The sequence below is a fragment of the Heptranchias perlo genome, chromosome 32, assembly GCF_035084215.1.
Source record: "Heptranchias perlo isolate sHepPer1 chromosome 32, sHepPer1.hap1, whole genome shotgun sequence".
In the NCBI taxonomy this organism is placed as follows: Eukaryota; Metazoa; Chordata; class Chondrichthyes; order Hexanchiformes; family Hexanchidae; genus Heptranchias; species Heptranchias perlo.
The window spans coordinates 30,078,426-30,101,760 of record NC_090356.1 but is presented as its reverse complement, the minus strand read 5'-3'; the positions used below and the strand labels follow the sequence as shown (position 1 = coordinate 30,101,760).

Below are 23,335 nucleotides of genomic sequence, written 5' to 3'. Positions count from 1 at the left end.
ATGGAAGGTGTCGTCGACAGTGCTATCAAGCGGCACTTACTCACCAATAACCTGCTCACCGATGCTCAGTTTGGGTTCTGCCAGGACCACTCGGCTCCAGACCTCATTACAGCCTTGGTCCAAACATGGACAAAAGAGCTGAATTCCAGAAGTGAGGTGAGAGTGACTGCCCTTGACATCAAGGCAGCATTTGACCGAGTGTGGCACCAAGGAGCCCTAGTAAAATTGAAGTCAATGGGAATCAGGGGGAAAACTCTCCAGTGGCTGGAGTCATACCTAGCACAAAGGAAGATGGTAGTGGTTGTTGGAGGCCAATCATCTCAGCCCCAGAACATTGCTGCAGGAGTTCCTCAGGGCAGTGTCCTAGGCCCAACCATCTTCAGCTGCTTCATCAATGACCTTCCCTCCATCATAAGGTCAGAAATGGGGATGTTCGTTGATGATTGCACAGTGTTCAGTTCCATTCGCAACTCCTCAGATAATGAAGCAGTCCGAGCCTGCATGCAGCAAGACCTGGACAACATCCAGGATTGGGCTGATAAGTGGCAAGTAACATTCGCGCCAGACAAGTGCCAGGCAATGACCATCTCCAACAAGAGAGAGTTTAACCACCTCCCCTTGACATTCAACGGCATTACCATCGCCGAATCCCCCACCATCAACATCCTGGGGGTCACCATTGACCAGAAACTTAACCGGACCAGCCATATAAATACTGTGGCTACAAGAACAGGTCAGAGGCTGGGTATTCTGCGGCGAGTAACTCACCTCCCGACTCCCCAAAGCCTTTCCATCATCTACAAGGCACAAGTCAGGAGTGTGATGGAATACTCTCCACTTGCCTGGATGAGTGCAGCTCCAACAACACTCAAGAAGCTCAACACCATCCAGGACAAAGCAGTCCGCTTGATTGGCACCCCATCCACCACCCTAAACATTAACTCCCTTCACCACCGACGCACAGTGGCTGCAGTGTGTACCATCCACAGGATGCACTGCAGCAACTCGCCAAGGCTTCTTCGACAGCACCTCCCAAACCCGCGACCTCTACCACCTAGAAGGACAAGAGCAGCAGGCACATGGGAACAACACCACCTGCACGTTCCCCTCCAAGTCACACACCATCCCGACTTGGAAATATATCACCGTTCCTTCATCGTCGCTGGGTCAAAATCCTGGAACTCCCTTCCTAACAGCACTGTGGGAGAACCTTCACCACACGGACTGCAGCGGTTCAAGGCGGCTCACCACCACCTTCTCAAGGGCAATTAGGGATGGGCAATAAATGCCGGCCTCGCCAGCGACGTCCACATCCCATGAACGAATTTAAAAAAAAATTATGGGCTCATCCCTTCTTCAGAACAGTTGTGAAGAAAGGTACTAGCCCAAAACATCGAGTATTCTCTCCACTGAAACTGACTGACCTGCTCGTCACTCAAACTAGTTAGGGAATTTCTTCACTTCTCCATTAGAGCACTCGGTCACAGGATAGGAATACACAGAACTATTTAGATTGTCTGCTCCCAACACCAACCCCTTTTGAATTTCTTCTGTCTGTTGGCCTTATCACATAATAACAATACTAACAGCAGCCATAAAGTGCACAATCTTCTTTAACTGCAGTAACCCAGTTGTGGAATTCTCCAACCATTAGCAGTCACATTTGATCCCCAGTCATCCTACAAAACGGAGATAAGCTCCACGGATTAATTTCAAGGCCAGCTTATAGTGTCAAGATACTTCTTTTGAAGTGTCTGGTCAGGACAAAAATGGCTCCTAATAGCATTGCAAGTAGTTTTGAGAAACTACTTAAATATAACGAGATGTGGCACTAACTTAAGTCCTCAACTTTTTCTGGTGGAACACAAAACAAAACCAAACAAGAAAGTATGTCCTGCTACCCATCTGGCCTTACTGGGCTTAGTAAAGGGTTTTCTTCCCAAAACAGAAGACTAGCCTAGACCGGTGAGTATCCTTAGTTCTACCAATAAGGAAAGTCAACAAGGTGATGCTTTCATCAAAATGGGACAACGTGGTGATGGGTATAATTTTGGTACCATCATTTCCTGAGGGAAAAAAAGGAAATTTTAGGAAAAAATGTCCAAAATAGCCTTTCTGAATACCAAATAACAAATGGTAGACCCAGTTCAGTTTGAAGCTCACAATCGCTATAAGCACAAAAAAGAGAAAGTAAAGTCATTGAAAAAAACCTCAAGACCAAATGGATTATAAAAGAGCTTGTAAAATTTAAGTTGTCACATATTCAAGATTATGTGAACATATTTTATTTACCGGACACCTTTGGAGAGGCAGGGACTAATTAGGAACAGTCAGCATGGTTTTGTGAGAGGAAAATCATGTCTCACGAATTTGATTGAGTTTTTTGAAGGGGTAACCAAGAAGATAGATGAGGGCTGTGCAGTAGACGTGGTCTACATGGACTTCAGCAAAGCATTTGACAAAGTACCGCATGGTAGGTTGTTACATAAGGTTAAATCTCATGGGATCCAAGGTGAGGTAGCCAATTGGATACAAAATTGGCTTGACGACAGAAGACAGAGGGTGTTTGTCGAGGGTTGTTTTTCAAACTGGATGCCTGTGTCCAGCGGTGTGCCTCAGGGATCGGTGCTGGGTCCGCTGTTATTTGTTATTTATATTAATGATTTGGATGAGAATTTAGGAGGCATGGTTAGTAAGTTTGCAGATGACACCAAGATTGGTGGCATTGTGGACAGTGAAGAAGGTTATCTAGGATTGCAACGGGATCTTGATAAATTGGGCCAGTGGGCCGATGAATGGCAGATGGAGTTTAATTTAGATAAATGTGAGGTGATGCATTTTGGTAGATCGAATCGGGCCAGGACCTACTCCGTTAATGGTAGGGCGTTGGGGAGAGTTATAGAACAAAGAGATCTAGGAGTACAGATTCATAGCTCCTTGAAAGTGGAGTCACAGGTGGATAGGGTGGTGAAGAAGGCATTCAGCATGCTTGGTTTCATTGGTCAGAACATTGAATGCAGGAGTTGGGATGTCTTGTTGAAGTTGTACAGGGCATTGGTGAGGCCACACTTGGAGTACTGTGTACAGTTCTGGTCACCCTATTATAGAAAGGATATTATTAAACTAGAAAGAGTGCAGAAAAGATTTACTAGGATGCTACCGGGACTTGATGGTTTGACTTACAGGGAGAGGTTAGACAGACTGGGACTTTATTCCCTGGAGAGTAGGAGGTTAAGGGGTGATCTTATAGAAGTCTATAAAATAATGAGGGGCATAGATAAGGTCGATAGTCAAAATCTTTTCCCAAAGGTAGGGGAGTCTATAACGAGGGGGCATAGATTTAAGGTGAGAGGGGAGAGATACAAAAGGATCCAGAGGGGCAATTTTTTCACTCAAAGGGTGGTGAGTGTCTGGAACGAGCTGCCAGAGGCAGTAGTAGAGGCGGGTACAATTTTGTCTTTTAAAAAGCATTTGGACAGTTACATGGGGAAGATGGGTATCGAGGGATATGGGCCAAGTGCAGGCAATTGGGACTAGCTTAGTGGTATAAACTGGGCGACATGGACATGTTGGGCCGAAGGGCCTGTTTCCATGTTGTAACTTCTATGATTCTATGATTCATGGTAGTTTTTTAAGTGGATGCTTTCCATGATACTAATAAGGTATACAAAGGGAAAAAAGGCATTACTGATAAACTGCTTAAGAGCCAAGTCATCAAGGCTGTGCCAAATCTCTCATCTCATTGATGACAAAAGGCCTTGCCTTTCAAGAACTGCATCAGCTAGGTCAAAGCTTAGTTCTACTTGGTCCAAGAACCAAGCCTTCCTCAGCCACAATGAAATCACCAGGACAAAAATGCTGTGTCCTCCAATCAGATCTTGGAAATGGTTCTACGTGTGAAAGAATGCGACTGCAGAGGCACACAGAAACCTTTCCGCCTTAGAAATGGAGACCTTCCAAAGCAGAAATTCATGCAAGAAAATAACAAAATCTTGACAACCTTTCGATCCAAAAGGTTGTCAACATCTATCTGCCAAAGACTAGGTGAGTCATAATGGAATTCACCAACATGGTTGGACCCTCCCCGATCCCCCCTCCGCCACTGCTCAAGAGTGTGACATTCTGCACCTGCAAAGTGTTTAGCAGAAAGGGTAGTGATCCGATAATTCCTGAAAATTCAGGAATATGTCTCCTCCCCTTTGTTTGCTTATACACCTCTCTATAGCTGCAAGGTGAACTACCTTACAAGCCATACCAGGGCTTTCCCCTTACCACTCCTACTCTGACCTCGGCCTCTTACACTGTTCCAATGACGTGCAGCGTAAGCTCGAGGAATGGTACCTCATCTTTCAATTAGGCAATTTACAACCTTCTGGATTCAACATTCATTTCAATAATTTCAGATCATAACCACTGCTCCCATTTTTTTCGGTCAGCAGGTGCTGGTAATGGTTCTGCTGCTGCCATTTACAGCTCCTCCTGATCAATCTTTTGTTTCTTAACCTGACCCATTACCATCTTCCTTGCCTTGCACCATCATCCCTTTTGTCATTTAATCTCTCTTGCCCTCTACCCTATGATAAACCTTCTCTTTTGTTCTTCCCTCCCCTCCCTCCCCACCTTTCCCAGCTCTGTTCTTGTTTAAAAACTTTTAACTCTTTAACATCTTCCAGTTCTGACGAAAGGTCTTCGACCTGAAACGTTAACTCTGTTTCTTTCTCCACAGATGCTGCCTGACTTGCTGAGCTTCTCCAGCATTTTCTGCTTTTATTCCAAGGCTTTACTAATGTTTCTTGAAATTCTCCAACATTGTCCCAAGAATTTCTTAAACAGATATGTCTTTGTGAAGGAGATTTCTACAAACTTTGCTTGCATTATGCCAGGAAACCTGAAAATTCTAAGCTCGGCATGCCTGTACAAGTTTGTATCCTCAGAATTCCCTGAACTTGAGTCTGGACTCTCATTTGGAGGGAATGATTTACAGATTGTTGCAAGAGTTTTGTGGCTTGTATTAGGTTGTCTATGTTAGCACTAAAGTTGTCCTTGAATTTAAACCACTTGCTTGTGCATGAAGATAACCCAATTGGGTTGATGAGGAACGATCGTCCATTCGAGTGTGGCTTGGACAAGACACCCTTTGTCCAGGTATCCAATTTCTTGGATTCTTTTCCTGGAGTCAGGAGGGTCTTTCCCAGGATGAATGATTTACTGTGCTTTGTCTGTACACAGAATATCAGACGAACCTATGTTTAACTAAAGCAAAAACTATTTTGAAGGCCATTCTTTCTCTCAAACAGCATTAGTGGTGGCCACATGGTGAGTGGAGGAGTGAGTGAAACCTGGGCAGCCGGTGAATATGAGTGGGTCCACAAGTTCCAGAATAGAGTCCTGTCAAAGCTGAATTGCTGAGGATATAAAGCATCAGGTTTGAGGCTATGCAAATATAACTGGAACCTGAAGGATAAAGCTTGTAAAATTCCTGCTCCTCTCACCAAAGTTGGATGTGTTTTTTTAAAAAAAAAGTGTTGCATGACTTAAGAAACTCTTAGCAAAACACTTCTGTTTAAGACATGGGAGGAGGGTTATGAGATGAGATTCACTTTTGCAAAAAGTGAAGCTTAGAAAAGGATGCTGAGAATTGCCAAAGAGGTCCACTATTTGATCTGGAATGGCAGGTGCTGGGTCTTTAGTTCATGCTGTATTGACCAGTAGGGCCAGGTATGAGTTGAAGCTCCTATCAAGACATTCTGGTGCTCATCAATGTCACATACTATTTTCACTTTAGGGAGAGACCTAGAGGTTATTTAAATCCTGGAGAACCCAGATATCATTTCCCTGGACACCACAGTGTAAATAAAAAGCATGGTTTAGATTCAGTCCATTCCTGAGAATAGTCTGATCAGAGCTTGGTTTTACATTTGATCTGGAGGTCTTGCTGTTTTATGGTTTATTACATGAAGTATCAACACTGCCATCCTAACTTCCTAAGGTCCATTTAACCTGTTCACAGTGAACAGATAGTAAACTGTTTTCTCATTTGCTATGGGTTTGAAGAACCAGAGTGACTAATGTAAACCTGTTGTCAATTGTTCTTTCCAAAGTTGGTTTTCAAGCACTGTGGTGTACTGACATCATAAGACACCATATAATAGGAGAGAAATGTTTGAACCTAATCTGAAGACTGTGTTTATACTGTGGTTAGAGATTTGCATTTCAAGGTTTAAAACCCACAGCTGCTCAGGGTTTCACTTTCCTGTTCCAATTTTGATCTGGCTTTAGATCATTGATCTAAATCTCTCTTTACACTCCAACATCAGTAAAGGGGAAAGCCTTTTATTGTAATACTAAACTCCATGTGTAAATGCACTCTTCGATTACCGTCACCATTTTAAGTATTCACAGTAAGATCTGGTTGAGAGTGTGGAAGAGACAATTATCCATGTTATATAAATAATGGACCTCTGGTAGTGTTGCTCATTGTAAGTCAGATGATGTGCGGTTTTAACGACATAACTGTCTTATAAGGAGTATTATTCTAAGGTAGAATTGTGTCCCTCCAAGATCTAATTGTAAAGTAAACATAGGCTTAAAGGACATTCAGAGCGTAATTATTTGCTCAGGAAACTTTGAAATTGGAACCTCCATGTCAATTTCAGGCTGCAGCTCAGAAGCATTTTTAACGTTTTCCCTTGAAGCTGTATGTCAGAACCTAGGATGAGCATCTGCTTTCCAAATGATTGGCCTTCTTTCTCTTTTCTTGTCACTATTGTTGGAAGGAATCAGCATATGGGTCAATCAGCTGCGAGAAATTTGTTCAAATTTGCCTGTGCTTACATGCGACACCTGAAACATGATAGCCAAGAAATGTGTACACTCACACCACTATTATATCAGCAGATCTCCCTTATCGCTGGTCACGGTGAATCACAGAATAACAATGGGGGTCTTATAAATATGTAGGGTGTCTGAATAACTCAAATATCATTTTTTAACCGAGAGCTTAGAAGAACTACACTTTGGCCATATAGGGAACACTTGGCCTTAAAGCGACAGGGCAAGTTGACAACTAAGTACATAACTGCCCCCAGGCCACCATGGGGATCTACTGGTATAGTTTACATAAACTGAGATAGAACACTAGCACTGGTTGCTAGTAATAATCATCGCTAGAAAAGACCTGCAGTAGAAGTCTTGAATCTGGTGACAATAAGCTAACAAGGATTCAGCTGGAGTTTATTGACCAATGTATCACCTACCAATGTAGCAGGCTTTAACCAACAGACATCCCAAAGCTGGAAATCAATGTGAAATAACTATATAGAAAGGCAAAAATTGGTTAAGAACTCTTACAACCTTTGATAAAAGAATTTTCAATAGAATTATTATAATATATAACATGACGTATCAGAGGAGAACAAAATTGAACAAACTTTTTTCTTGTGCTGGCTACAGAACAAAATGCAACTGAAGATAACAGAACAGCTGAAACACAAAATCAGAACAAGACCTTAGATGTAGTGGGGGCGGGGAGACATGGCTCCTGTGTCACATCAAAATCTCGAGGGGCAATGTCTCAATGGTACGTCTCCCCCTCACCTGAAATTTAGATGTTAGGTTATTTATTTGTGTGCAGAGGTTGAGGGAATGAGGACTTGATAGTATTTGGAGGGACCAGGTTCCTGTGGTCTTTGCCAAGCACTCCCCTTTCCTTCCCGTAACTTCCACCTGGATCATTCTTGGGGATGCTTTATCTGCACAAATGATTTCTTGTACAGGGCATCGTGAATGGGCAGATCACCATGCTGTCCTAATCTGGGATAATTTAGTGATTTATGAATGAGATCCCTTCTATGTTCCTTGAAATTGAGAGCACTGCACTGCAATGGTCTGTGCAAGCCTGCTTTCAGGCAACAAGATAAATTACAGAAAGAAAAACAGTGAAACTTTTACATCAATACGCACAATGTTGAAAATAAGATACTGATTGCTTAAATCGATAGGTGTGAGTGAATGAATGCAACAAATGGTAAAAAGCAATGATGCATAAATAGCAGGGTTTGAAGGCTCAGATGCACATTGATTACAAAAATAAAAGGCTAGGCACACACATGCATGTTAGTATATGCAAAAGCTTTACTTCTGTACAAAATACAATAAAACAGATTTACATGGCTTTTTTTAAAAACTTGTTTCACCATCTACAATGGTGGAAGGAGAGAGGGAAGTAATTCCAGCTAAGTAGTTCACATTGTATCACTTAAACACCAGTAACAGCTGCAGTAAAAAGCACTTGCATCATCAGGAACTTCTCGATTGTAAGCAGAAAATTCTGGTTGAAAAACAGAACACGAGGCCTTAAACTGCTCACAGAGCAAGTTACTTAGTAATAGCAAAGACTGCAGCAATATGCTATGATTGTATAACACTGTTTCGAACTGTTGCAATAGAATGATCAAAAACATGGGCTAAGATCATGATTTTAATCAAGATCCTGCCATTGTGACAATGTTCTTTGTAAGGCTGTGAAGGACTCAAGTTGTCTATGACTATCTTTGGTATTACTATATGGATTGCTCCATAAAACATCTTCTAAATGTTTGCAAGGTAGAAATACCTGACCACAGCCCTTTAAAATGGCTCAGAAGCCAAGGTTCAAGTTTGGAACTCTGTACACAGCTCTTCAAGTTTGTAACATGCTGGAAGCAAAAACCTCTCCATTATTTTTGTTAATAGACTTCTCGCTGCCAATTTGACTGGTTATAAGGAATGTGCACGGTCAGCATTTGAAAGAGTGCCTGCTTTCTGTGTAGAGAATAACATAATACAACATTAACCCATCCTCTATGTGACCCTTAGTATAGGTGACTTAGTAATGGGCTATTCTGCTGCAAAATAAATTTTCCAAGACAACTACTAATTCTCAATGTGTTTAAATTGATATTAGTTAAATGATTTTCATCACTGGATGCTGGCTATTAGGATTGACCATTTCAATCTAATATTCTCCCTGATATTCCCAATTATTTTTCAGCACGTGGCCAATTGCCACCATGAATCCTCCTTTAGTTGGAAGGATAGAGTGGGGTCTAGACTACTAACCTCTGCCAATGTCTCTTCCTGATCAAAGTAGCCCGAGCCATACTTGTAACAGTGCAAAAGAAGCATCGTTAGCATGTTTCTCATGAAATGGATGCTGCAGGATCATTACAAGCGATTCTCAATGATCTGGCCAAATACTATCAAAGCTAATTATCACAGAGTTCTAGATATCTTGGTTTTATCACTCACTTGGCTGGTTTTTCACCAGCCCAGCCAAAGTTTTGAAATACCGTTGGTTGTTGGTTTTAACTGGCAATACAGTTCCCACATTTTAAGACTGCATTGAAGGTTTTATTATTTAATATTAAAAAATATACCACATTGCCATTTAAAACTGCCAGCTAGCAATTCATGGCAGTTTCAAAACCCAGACTACAAAGGCCAGGCACCATTGCTACTCTTGGACCTCAAACATATGTCATCTGAATTGTAAGGCAATCTGGTTTTCCTGCTATACAACTGGCCATTAATACTAGAGTCAATTTCTCTCTTTCAATCATCCAAACTTTTCTGCATTCTGCATGTTTTCTCAGTCAATCAACAGCTTATACTCCCATTGCCTCACAGCCATTAAATCTCCTTCATAAAAATCCTCATTAATTCTTCCAGTTCACTTGGGTGGGGAGAATGCTGGGGAATGCAACATATCAGCATCAAGTACTCCTAGGCAAGTTGAAGAATGAATTAGGAACAAAATGAAGGTACAATAAAGAACCCCAACAATGAGCCTTCACATTGAAACTTCCATTTCCCATACTAGTCGCCCCCTTGCAGCCATTCCCTCCGCCCGGCTCTAAGCGACTGCCAATTCTGGCTCTTTTGTGAGGTGGACTTCTATCCAAAAGAAACTGTGGGAATCAAAACCATCTCAACACACTGAATTCCAGATCTTTATAGCCATCAGCAACAGGTGACTTTTATTCAATCCGTGTTGGCTGGACTCAAACGCTGTGGTGAAAGAACAATCTCCTCGCTGACTACAGAACGCAATCTCTTCCACTTCTTATGTTCTCCCATTTCAGATTCCGGCAGAACACTTCTGAAAAATGGCTACTGTCGGTCATTTCTACTGCTGCTATTTTGTTCTTCACATTTAGCGATGAGATCGCTCTGGGACAGTGACAGTGTCATTATGTTGCACTGTGTAAAGAATAGTTTTCAACTCAATTTTTCACTTAGGTTACAGTTCTTGTTAAGCCTTGGTGATACTAATTATCCCACATCAAGAACATAATACTTTATACAACTCCACACAAAACCCCCTGCTAACACCATGAGCATGTATCACTTCAATATGCAACTTGTTGAGTATTGGTAGAATACATCAACAGTGCTGGCTCCTCATTCTCTGTTCACCTTATATGGACTCTGGTAAAGAGATAGTGAGAAGAACATCCAATTAGCCTCCCTAAGTAGCTACTGTTCGATGGTTGGGAGCTGTGTAACATTCTTGCCTTGACCAGAAAGAGTGAAACATAGTCATTGGTATAACTAAGTAACAGAGTAGCTACACATTCACTTTATATAACAGAAATCTTTAATGAGACTCAAACTCCCAGGGGAGTTAATAATAGTCAGCGAATGACCAGTCGTAGATCTAGATTGGCAATCACAACTAGTTATGTAGTGTCAGTCCTTCACTAGAATGCAGTCGGATATCCTGTGGACTGTTTATGGCACCCATATTAAATTGGGAAAATATGTAGATTCTTATCTCAAGGGCCTAAAGAATAGTGTTGCTGGACTGTGCGGATAATTTTAACCAAACTCGCCCGGTGGGAACAGGGTAGGCTCCGACTGAACGCTTGTTTTACACTGAAGTCAATGGAGAGTAAAATCGGGCAGGACGTAAAACAGGCGCCCAACCCAAACCCACCCATTCCCCGCCAGGCAAGGTTGAAATTACCCCCTTATGTGACTTTCACCGTGTTCCAAACAGATACGCAACATATATCCGTCGGACTTCAATACTTTGTGTGGGGCTTTTTACATTGGGTAATACTCACAAAATAAAATTAATTTTCAAACAGTATTACCATCTCTAAATGTTCAGGTATTCATCGATAGGCCTTCCGATTCTCATTTTGTTGATTCCCTATCAAGCTAATTGAATCTTTTGCTACTAATCATTAGCACCCAAATCACAGCAAGCAGCAAGTTTTCATTGTGTGAGTCTCTGTACAGAAAGCAGGCACTCTTCATCCATCTCAGTACTGACACCAATCCGTTAGATCTGTCGCTCAGTGTTGCTTTGTTCAAGGGCTCAAACAAACAGCTGATAAAAGTCATAAATAATACATTTCAGGATCATTCCCTGTCCTTTACAGTGCACAGCAAGTGAAACTTGACTTTTCAGATAGTTTTACATAAACGCGTGCCTTGTATTTATTTTAATCGCGGTAAAATCAGAGCGCTAAAAAATTCTGAGCTAATTATACTTCTATTTATTAGTTTTGTTTAAATGGCAAAAAAAAATCTTGATCGATCCGGTCAGTTGCCCAGTGCGATACAGACCTCGCAATTAAGGAGCTCGTTAAGAATTTACCTGGAAATCTTTGCGACAGTGGCTAATGCAAAATTATAATTTTGTATGGATTTATGGTTCGATTTAATCAGTTTAGCAGTTTGAGACCGAGTTCGACTCTGCAAAATTGTCCTGTGGGAACAGTAGTGTCAGTAATTATAGGGCTTAACATTATGTGCCTGTATTAGGGGATAGTTTATCCGACATCTGTTGTTGCTGTGGTGACAGAACCAGAAGATGGGAAAGGACATTATGTCGTTATTCATAACCAGGGCTTATGATTGTCTGGAAAACCAACAAAGAAAGCTGGTTTTCAGTCAATGAAAGTCCTTTCTAAAAATAGTCCCTCCCACCTCAAAAATGGATGGTAGGTGTAGGAAGGCTGAAGAAGGAAGTAGGAAAGAAAGAAGGAAGAAAGAAAGAAAGGAAGAAAAGAAAGAACTTGCATTTATATGGCTCTTTCACGACCTCAGGACATCCCACAATGCTTCACAGCCAATGAAGTATGACAAGATAGGGGAGAGAAAATAGGAGGATAAACAGCTGACAAAGTACAAGCAAAATGTTTTTTATTTTCTGATTGTATTTTAGGTATTGTTAGCTGCTTATTCAGCTGTTACACCCCAGTCCCCTGGAACTTCCTTCCAACACCCCTCTGCCTGGTCACTTCCCTCCATGTTTTCCAAAACTTCCTTAAAACCTCTCCCTCTGACTGCGCTTGGCCCCTTGCTCTAACTCTCCATTTCCTTCCTTCGTGGTTGTGCACTGTTTTTCTTCCTCAATATAAAATGCTCTGAGAGCTTCCTGTAAACAAGGAGACCTATATAGAAAGCAAGCTGCCGTTAATTTAGTACTGGATTAATATACTGCAGTAATAAAAGCTGTTCCTGAAGTTCCAGTAGGTTTAATATTGTAATAGTGGTGCTCATTTCAGCATCGCTGTGCATCTGGCTGAGCGGAGAATGGGGAAAGTGCACGGTTACATTGTCAAAAATAAGCTTTAAGGTAATAAATTTCATGGCGGGGCTTTGAGAACAGTTCCTTTGAAAATCTTTGCTTGGAACTGTACCTCTGGTTTTCTTAATTAAATTTTATTGATCTAACACTATTCCTCCATGACAGCCCCTCTCCACGAGCTATTCTGATTATGCCGATTGAAACTGTATTAATCATTAAAGAAACCTGTTAGGATTGGGCCCAGCAAGTCAGCTTGTATTAAGCTTTGAGGCAGAAGTTGTGGGTTAAAGTCCCTTATGAGGGCTTGAGCACAATATCTAAACTGAGGCTCCAGTACAGCTGAATTTTGTTTAAATGGAGGTCTCGTCTGTTTGTTCCAGTGGTTTAAATGATCATTGAAGATCCCTTGCCGCTATATGGAATGCTGCTGGTGTCCTGGCTTAACGTTCCTCACTCGACCACCATCAAAAACAGATGGAGTGGTCATTGCTGATTGTGGCATCTTGTTATGTGTAAAATGGCTGCCATGTTTGCCTAAGTTACTTCATTCCAAATAACTCATTGTATGTATCCTGGCCAATATTCAACCAACATCACAAACAGATTTTCGGTTCAATATCACTTTGCTGTTTGTGGGACCTCGCTGTCCGCAATTGGCTACTGCATTTCCTACATTACAACAGTGACTACACTTCAAAATGTACTTCATTGGCTGTAAAGCGCTGTTGTGATGTCCTGAGGTCATGAAAGGCACTATATAAATGCAGAACTTTCTTTCTTCTTTACGTGAAGTGCTTTGAGCCATTTCCGAAATGTGATAAGGCAACTGTATAAATGCGTCCTTTCCTATAACTAACTAGTTCATTTCACTTGCTGCTTACTGTGCAATCCCAATAAATTATATTGGATTCCTGCAGTAAGTGTAACCACTGTTTTTGTTTTAAACCTCTTTTAGGAGGGATGGAGGAGTTTGAAATTAAGGTGGGAATCTAATTTTGTTTGACGCCCATTTAGTATCAGGAGTAAAATCCAATTATTGCCAGAAATGGGTTACAGTTCATTGAGTACAGGTACACAGGCCGTCAGTAACAGAACTGACAGTTAAATAAAACTGAAAATTGTACACATTGTTTTAGATAAAAATACACAAGATCAAAAGAAAAAATTCTACAACTTTTCAGATCATTTAATAGCACCAGACAGAAAGTCTGAAACAAGCACCGTTGGAATCGGAAAATTTCACTGACATCCCCGATGGGGAACTGTTGTTCCCCCGTTTGTTAAAAAATTTAACCTGACACAATTTTGGAACGCAAAAATACCTGCAAGCCCGCCCCAGCTATAATATATACAAGCACATGGTAGTCGGAGAGATCAGTAACAATTTTGGATTCCAGTTTAAAGGAACTGCAGTGCTTTCTGGTCCTCAATGTTGCCATGGCATTTACAGGAGCACCATGGGAGGGCAAGCCTGACCTGCGTTGTGTCAGGGTTGTAAACATCACTGAAGTACCAATGAGATGGACCTCTTAGAACTTCAAAGGGAAAAGTGTATCTCGAATTGTATATATCTAAATGTGAACCAACCACTTCTTTGACACATTCACTTCTATCGAAACAGATAGTTCAGTATATATTACAGTTGGGGTTGACTTCAACATGCTGTCTGCCTTGACATTTTATAACAAAGTGATTCTAATGCTAGTTAAATACAACAATTGTTTACTGCTTCCAAAGGTGGAACTGTCAACTCTTGTGTTAATTAATCACTTCGGTGTCTGGTGAATAATTTTAAACTGTTAACCAAGTCTGATCAGATATTGAGTCCAGTTTTAAGAGAAAAATCACATGAAAAACCCTGCTTTGATATGGATAATTTTCCAAGCAGTTTTAGACATCTCAATGTCCATGATGGGTCAGACTCTCTCTGATGTAAGGGGTTGGATGCTGATCTTCGAATGTCAAAAAGGCTCACTGCACCACCAGAAGACTGGTTACCTCATCACCCACGACTACCTTGGTGTCTTAACAGAGTGTCAGAAGAAATAAACCTCACACCATTGGAAAGAAACACCGAGACCAACACCAACACCCACTGATACAACAGAAACATTGGGGAGGGAAAGAGAAGGGACTGCAGCAACCTGTATTCATTTTATAATGTAATCATCTGGACTTCTAAATAATGCGGGGTGGGGCTTTTTGTAAAGAAAATGCTTCAAGAAGAAGGCACAATGGGCCGAATGGCCTCCATTCTGTGCTGTAAGATTCTGAGAGATACCAGTATTTCTACCTTTAGATGGGCACTGCTAAAGCCACAGTGGAAATGGAAAGACTATGTGGTCTAAAGAGCCCAAATTAGATGCATGGAGCATCATGGACATTATCATGGCACTTTACCTATCTGGACTCTGAGATCTACCCTCCAACTCTTCATTACCCCTGCCTCACCTGTAAAAGCTTTCACATCACAATGCTCAATGTTCCAACTGTATTTTAACTGTTCGGCAAAAGTACTAATTCCCACAACTATGGTTTGCCATGTAAAACTAATATAACTGGAGGCGTAGGGTTTTGTAAATCAAATGGCAAAAGTCATGTAGTCGGTTTTCAAACGCTAGGAATTACAAGGTACTACAGATGGATTTTTCTTGTGTTGGTTCTACAACCCCCATAATAAGCTATAAATATATAAAATATACAATATGTAAATTATCGACAAGTCACAATGTGCGGTGTAAACAATGATTGTGTAAATGAAGGAAGTAGATTTAATAAAAAGTAAAAAATATTGAAACTACATATACTTTAGTGTTCACACATCAAAGGGGCAGAAAAATCATTTGAATTGTAAGACTTTCTATTTTCATAAGCTCCGACCTATATTTGTGAATAGCAGTAGAACATTGTGATCTACAGTACTGATGTTACAGCCCATTTCCTGCCAGTGTTCAATTATAGTCAAATCGCAATACAGTTACTGTACATACTTTATAGATGCCACTGCTAACTGTCAACGACTACTGCACTAACCCATACTGCACTGAATTAATTGAGCAACTCTACATGCCTGGTTCATTAATGGCTATAGCTAAGCACTTTAAGGATTACCTACAGAGATTATCTTGATTTGGTTAGTAGAAGCCTTCAGGTGAGAACATTATAGAAAACAAATCAGTTCAGGGCCTCCAGTGCTCCTCTTGTTTTCCTTCAGATTGCAGCTCTGGCAGAATGTTAAGACAGACCTTACTGAAACCCCGAGGAGACAGCCATCTCCCTCTTGGAACAGGTTACGGCCAAGAATTTACGTCCAGCTAACACCGCAAAGAAAATACAGCAGATCAAGGATTTCCATGGGGATTGGCAGCCATGTTGAAACTAACTAGTGTCATTAAAGCTCTAAGCAGGGCTAAACAAAATAAAATGGTGTGAATGAGAACAAAGAGAGTTCTTGCAGTAATAGCCTTCCTCGGAACTTAACTAAAAAAAACTCTTCAGCCTCCCACAAAAAAATTCCTGTTATTTACTGTAAATATCTAAATTTAATTCTATTTAACAGGGTCAGGTTGTACTAAAGGGATCAATTAAAAAAAAAATAACAGGTCAGGGGGGCGGGAGTGGGGGGAAGACAAACTCAATCAGAAAAGTCTGTATCACAAGGCTGCAGTGGAAAAAAAACCAGGAGCAAAGCAGGAGACCAGCAACAGCATAGAGAGAGCAAATGGTGAAAAAACAGAGCACAGCGATGTCATGTTTAGGTCAAAGTGCAGTGCTGCTTGCAGTTCAAAGGTTACAGGTAGCCAGTAGCTGGAATGTCATGCACCATGGGAGGAGAGGATGATGAGTACTTAATGGTGCAGATCACGAACCTGGAACATGAAGGACAGCAGTTCCCTCGTCCATTGCAAACATGTTGGAGCCTGTGCAGATGTAGACCCCAGCATCCTCTGGGCGGACATTGCGGATGGTCAAGATTCCATTGAAGTCCACTGCGGTGTTTGGGAGTTTACCCCCTAGTTGACGGGTCCACACCAACGTATACGCTGGGGACTAGAGAAACGACAAGAAATGTCACACGCTGCCTTCATGAGAGAATACCACCAAACATTTATCAAGTCTATAGTCAATGCTATAGTTAGAAAATAGCAAGAAATTTGCACTAACAATGTCTATGTGTAAAACCGATAATTCGCTATCGCACAGAAAAATTATAAATTTAAGTGTCAGCTGTGGCTTAGTGGGTTCAAGTCCCACTCCAGAAACTTGAGCACAAAATCCAGGCTGACACTTCAGTGCAGTAGTGAGGGAGTGCTGCATTGTCAGAGGTGCCGCCTTTCGGATGCGACGTTAAATCGAAGCCCCGTCTGCCCTTTTCACGTGGATGTAAAAGATCCCATGGCACTATTTCGAAGAAGAGCAGGGGAGTTCTCCCTGTGGCCTGGCCAATATTTATCCCTCAACCAACGTCAGTAAAAAGCAGATTATCTGGTCATTAACTAACGGCTGTTTGTGGGATCGTGCTGTGCACAAATTAGTTGCCACATTTCCCTACAACTGTGACTACACTTTAAAAGTACTTCATTGACTGTGAAGCACTTTGGGACATCCTAAGGTTATGAAAGGTGTTACATAAATATCAGTCTTTCTTTCTAAATGTTATTCCCAATATCATTCTCTATTGCTTAAGTATCTCTTTTTTTAAAAAAAGTCATTGCCTTCCATGTAACTACTCAGTGAAGAGTAATTGACTGATTATTCAGGCTCCCGTGTACTTTCCAACACCAGTGCCTCTCAGTTCTTGCAGAGTTTCTTACTTTGTACTGAATAACAATCTAACATCAGTGGTTTTCAGTTTACAACTGTACATCTTAAACCAATCATTCTGGCTGATTTCCATGATCCACTATGTCTTTCCTCCCCCATATATCAGTCCTTTGTGTTGAGCCCCTTTCAGTGGCCAAGATTGTGTGCAGGTGACAGACTCCCGGGACTCTGCTAGCAGACACAAGGGGGAGCACAAGAACATCCCAGAGAGAAACTTGTTCTACGCAGTCATTACTTTCACGGGGGAAACTGCAAAAAAAACCCCACAGATTCTATTTTCTCTAGTTGATAATTTCTAATATCAGAGTAAAACCTTCTCTGTTTTTCCCTCCAGCTCATGCACTAACTACAGCTGAGATGATGAGTGAGTGGCTCGCAGGCATTTGCTTGCAATACTCTAAATCAGCTAAGAGATGCACTAGAGCTTGGGAATGGCTCTCTGCACAATCTGTCTCCACCTCAAGGGATGGATGGCCTATATTTTCTGCCTTCCTATAGCAATGCAGGTAAGACAGAGAATATTTAGCATATAGGGGACTTACAGTCACAATCTACACCCAGACTTGTCTCAAATTATTCAATTTCTATTTAAGGTCAACTTTTGTTTATTAATATTTAGTCGGTTTTATTGATTGCTAAATCATATTTGCAGAAACTAGTATGTCTATAAAATGTATGTGTGCAGCATGAAAGAGAACTGGGAAACTGACCAGAAATTCAGTAAGATGATTATCACTGGGGCGAACGTGAGAATAACAGACACTCATTAGACGACACTCTCTAGTGGGTTAGTGTGTTGTGGTACTGAGCCACACAGGTAGATCTCAGCATTGATGTGGTCGATGCTGAGTCAGCCAATCTCATCCAGGGTGGTGGAGAGACCACAACAATTGGTCTCCGGCTGGGAGGGAGACATTAATCTGCTACAGTTTCTGTACCCAAGTGAAAAAAAAAAGCCCCTGAACACTGAAGGAACTTTAATTTCATCCACGTTGGAGATGGCTTTAAATTGCAGCCTATGAGATACTTCAATTTAAGTGCTGAAAATATGGAATTCATTTACAAACCTCTATTCGTAAACATTGAACAGAGGCTTGGGTGAAAAATTTGATTTTTAAAATAAAAATTCTGGACCTATTTCGTACTGTAATGTCTATGATACCAATTGTGAGCTTTAGAAGTGTCAGCTTAGATCTGCAGGAGATACTCTATAACTGTTGGTTCTCATCAGTGTTTCCACTTTTCCCTCTCGCACACCAACTTTTCTGACTTCTGAAAGAAGTTCCCATTTGATATGATTGAAAATCTCTTCAGTACAACATGTAGGCCCCACACAACATGATTGGAAGACCTACTCACGCTCTTAATGTACACTATCCTAGGGGGTTCCTCCAATGGGTCACCGTCACTTTAGAGAGAGACAACCTTTATTTGTTTAAGCACCAGATTATCACATTAAAAGGCACTACTGACTCTCAGATACGGAGCAACTGAGCGACATCTACCTCCGATACGGAGCGGCTGAGGGAGATTTACCTGACTCTTCGCTGTGCAGATAAAATTGACAGTGACCCCCGATCTCACTGTTTGTGTCTTTGGTTCTTCCACGGTCACTGTTATGGCTTTGAAAGAAGGAACTGTGGATAAAACAGGTAGATGCAAATCATAGCACTGATAGATCTACACCACTTCAGCAGGAACAGGAACATCAACATATAGCTGCTCTGAAGTAGTGTTGAACTGTAAACAAAAGGAATCATAAAGGGAAGGAGCACATCATGGATGAGTGCAACGTCCCAGTTTACATACGTGTGAGGAAAACCTAGTAACTCAGAAGTAACGTTGTCATTTGCAATTACTGCAGGTCTTTCAGAAGTTAAACTGTCCGTCACTCATTGTATACTCTGCCCATACAGCAGGTGTTGACACGTTTTAACATACTGGTTAATTCAAAGTTAGCTTTTGCTCAAAAAAATTTGAATTATTCAGTTAATCAATTTAAACACAGAAGGTTTTTTTGTGCTTAAATCAAATTTTAATTAAGAAATAATTTAAAGTAAATGGCTTCTAGTTAAAAGGAGTGGACTGTGCAATTTTTCAACTTAGTTTTAACAGGGATTGCTCTGAGCAGAGTAATTAGTGTGCCATAGGTTGACCCTCAGGATGTTTTGAAAACCACCTAAGATGGAGTGATTTCCAGGGCTGTTCGAGCCAAAAGATTGATTCTCTCCTGATTCGTTCACAGAACTAATGTGAATTGCTATCTACATGCTTCTGCACAAAGTTTGGGTCAGAATATATTGGCTACCATCTGGAAAGAAATATCACACTCCAGTATACGTTATATACAGTGTGACTACTCCTGTAAAGCGATTGTTACAGTAGATTTATGGTCGTTCAGAGTCAGAAGCACTCCCACTGTTAAGTTAATGTACAATGCATTTCATCTTTTAATGTAACAGGGTTTCTCAAAACACCTGCTGTGCATGTGTTTTGATAACTAGTAATATTATCTGCTTTTAAACACAGGAGCAAAGCACACTAGTTCTCATCTTTTTGAGAAATTATACATACACAGAAATATGAGGATTGTGCTTTATAAATTATACACAAGGAAATTAAAGCAACATTCTTCTTAATCAAATAATGCTTACTGCTTCCCCAAAGGTGACGTTCCCATTAAACCAATGAGCTATGGCAAACATTAGCTTCCATGGTTCTGGTGAATAAAGTGCCATTACTGGTCAGTCAACATTCAGCAACATCCAACGTGCAATATTAAAAACTCTCAACATTTGGACAAAGAGAAGTTAACAAAATATTGCAAAAAATAAAGCCAAACAATACACTCTGCTTCACAAATTATTATAAAAGCTACTGAAGACAGATTTGAGTCTTATCTACGGGCTAGAATAAGTGTTATTCTCAATAGGAAGACCGTCAATGGGAACAGAGAGGAAAGAGGAGCCTACGGTGGAGCGGGTACACTCATTTCAAACCTAGACAATTGATTCTTTTAAAAATATGACACAAAAACAAAAACAATAAAAACAGATGTCAAATGTTGGAACGGGAGCTTCCGCAGTAAAATACAAGAGTCCGCAATGTCCTGGGGATTCATATTTTACTGTGAAAGTGAGCAGTGAGTTTTGAATGGTTTCTATATTGCGGTGATTTGTTCAAAATGTTGAGTAATCTCATTGGATTTGTTTGAGGAGGGAGTCTGTAATTTCTGTAACTCACCAGTAACAATGACTTCAACCCGACTTGAGTTGGTGCTTTGCATATTGCGACAGGTACATATGTAAATTCCGGCATCAGATGATTTAATCTCCTGGATCAACAGCTCTTCACCTGGAAGAGAAGAATGCAAAAGTAACTGTTACTCACCTCATGTCACTTACAGCACCAGCCATACAAACCCCTTTGTTCCTAAACACAATACAGCTTATCGACAGACAACGGATGGGAGGTATCCATTCAATGCCACGACAACAAAGACCTACAGCAACAAAAGGTACATGGCTACACTGTCAGTCCACCAAATATCAGCACCACGAGCTCACTAGTGCTCACGTCAGGCCTGCGTCTACACCAATAACACAAACACCGTCACAACAAATCTCATCCTTCATCATTAAACCAAAAACCTGCATTGAGCATGTGAATACGAAATACTTCTTTTCAAGTCTGTCCTTTATTTGGACTTTCAAATAGTTAAATATGGACTTTAGTCTTCACCTTTTGGGCCTGCATTGTAGGATCAAATGTGACGTCACAAATTCCTTTAAGGGCACAGTCTTTCTGGTGGCCTCTCGTGGAACAATTCTCCCAAAAAGAGAGTGGCACAGTTCCTCAAAATGGAATCCAACTGCTAAACTAAATTATTACAAGATTTAAGGGTAAACTGAGACTATTATCTGTAAGTCAATAACCGATTCATCTTCCTGTTATCTAAGGATCTGCAGGAGTGGTCCAAACATGGACCAATGGAGAAAATCACCCTTGGGTGGAAACAGGAAGGCTTTACTGAATCATACAATATGGGCTCAGTCCCTAAAATAGGGAAGACCAGACTCTCCAATATCTGATATTTACACCGGACTAAAAAATAGCAACCATCAACTCAACAGCTGCCTTCCACCTGCTTCAACAACCAAATCAGACTTCTAATTAGCAACCTAGGCTTCCATCTGGGATTGAAGCCCAGGTTACCCAGAATTTCTAGAGTGGGAGAGAAAGGTCGTCTTAACTGCAGATGATTTTAAAGGAAGGAAAAGGCCATCCTCCAAGATTTCAGAATTGTCCATAGCCCCAAAACATGTAAAGAGATGAACATCCTGATCCACATGTCCAGCATAGTCTGTTATCCCAAATACTCATCCTAGTCAATTAATTCAGAGTAATACCTCCTGCTAATAATCATGATTTGATAAAGTGCCACATAATAGGCTTGTTGGCAACGTTGAAGCCCATGGAATAAAAGGGGCAGTGGCAGCACGGATTTGAAATTGGCTAATTGACGGGAAACAGAGTGTAGTGGTGAACGGTTGTTTTTTGGACTGGAGGGAGGTGTACAGTGGTGTTCCCCAGGGGTCGGTGCTGGGACCACTGCTTTTCTTGATATATATTAATGACTTGGACTTGGGTGTACAGGGCACAATTTCAAAATTTGCAGATGACACAAAACTTTAAAGTGTAGTGAACAGTGAGGAGGATAGTAATAGACTTCAAGAGGATATAGACAGGCTGGTGGAATGGGCGGACACATGGCAGATGAAATTTAATGCAGAGAAGTGATACATTTTGGTGGGAAGGACGAGGAGAGGCAATATAAATTAAAGGGTACAATTCTAAAGGGGGTGTAGGAACAGAGAGACCTGGGGGTATACCTGCACAGGTCGTTGAAGGTGGCAGGGCAGGTTGAGAAAGCGGTTAAAAAAGCATACGGGATCCTAGGCTTTATAAATAGAGGCAGAGAGTACAAAAGCAAGGAGATTATGATGAACCTTTATAAAACACTGGTTCGACCACAACTGGAGTATTGTGTCCTATTCTGGGCACTGCACTTTAGGAATGATGTGAAGGCCTTAGAGAGGGTGCAGGAAAGATTTACCAGAATGGCTCCACGGATGAGAGACTTCAGATACGTGGATAGAGACTGGAGAAGCTGGGGTTGTTCTCCTTAGAGCAGAGAAGGTTGAGAGGAGATTTGATAGAGGTGTTCAAAATCATAAAGGGTCTAGACAGAATAGATAGAGAGAAACTCTTCCCATTGGCAGAAGGGTCAAGAACCAGAGGACACAGATTTAAGGTGATTGACAAAAGAACCAAAGGCGACACGAGGAAAAACTTTTTTACGCAGCGAGTGGTTATGATCTGGAATGCGCTGCCCGAAAGGGTGGTGGAGGCAGATTCAATCATGGCCTTCAAAAGGGAATTGGATAAGTACTTGAAGGGAAAAAAATTTGCAGGGTTGTGGGGAAAGGGCGGGGGAACGGGACTAGCTGGAATGCTCTTGCTGCAAGCCGGCGCGGGCTTGAAGGACTGAATGGCCTTCTGTGCTGTAACCATTCTATGAATTTTGTGAGTACTTGAGCCAAGTGCTCATAGACACAATATTCAATTTTAACTAATCTTTTTTCATCCACCATTTAAGATGGAAGTACCAAAATCTCCCATGTGTATTGCTGGATATTTCAGCAGAAAGGGTTGCGAGCACTTGGTACAAGACACTTGATCCACTCTCACCCACACCTCAAGGACAGTGGAATGGATTTCCTGGGAAGGGCTGAAGGATTTCCATGCCTTGTGCCAACCCGTAGGAGAATGCCTCATGCCAGTTTTAAAAGTCATCACAAGTAACTGTTTTGAACCCAGGAATACCCTTTCACCAAATCAGAATGTATTTTCAACGCAAGTGTAGACCAT

The 23,335-nt window shown here is 41.2% G+C and overlaps 1 protein-coding gene across 1 annotated transcript in view; it reads right to left on the bottom strand.

Moving 5' to 3' along the window:
- The window catches only part of hspg2 (heparan sulfate proteoglycan 2), a 473,886-nt gene that overhangs the window by 159,598 nt on the left and 290,953 nt on the right, over positions 1-23,335 (bottom strand). Inside the window, 3 exon segments of the mRNA XM_067970061.1 lie at positions 16,450-16,630; positions 18,941-19,041; positions 20,648-20,758. Coding sequence (XP_067826162.1) covers positions 16,450-16,630; positions 18,941-19,041; positions 20,648-20,758 — 393 coding nt within the window.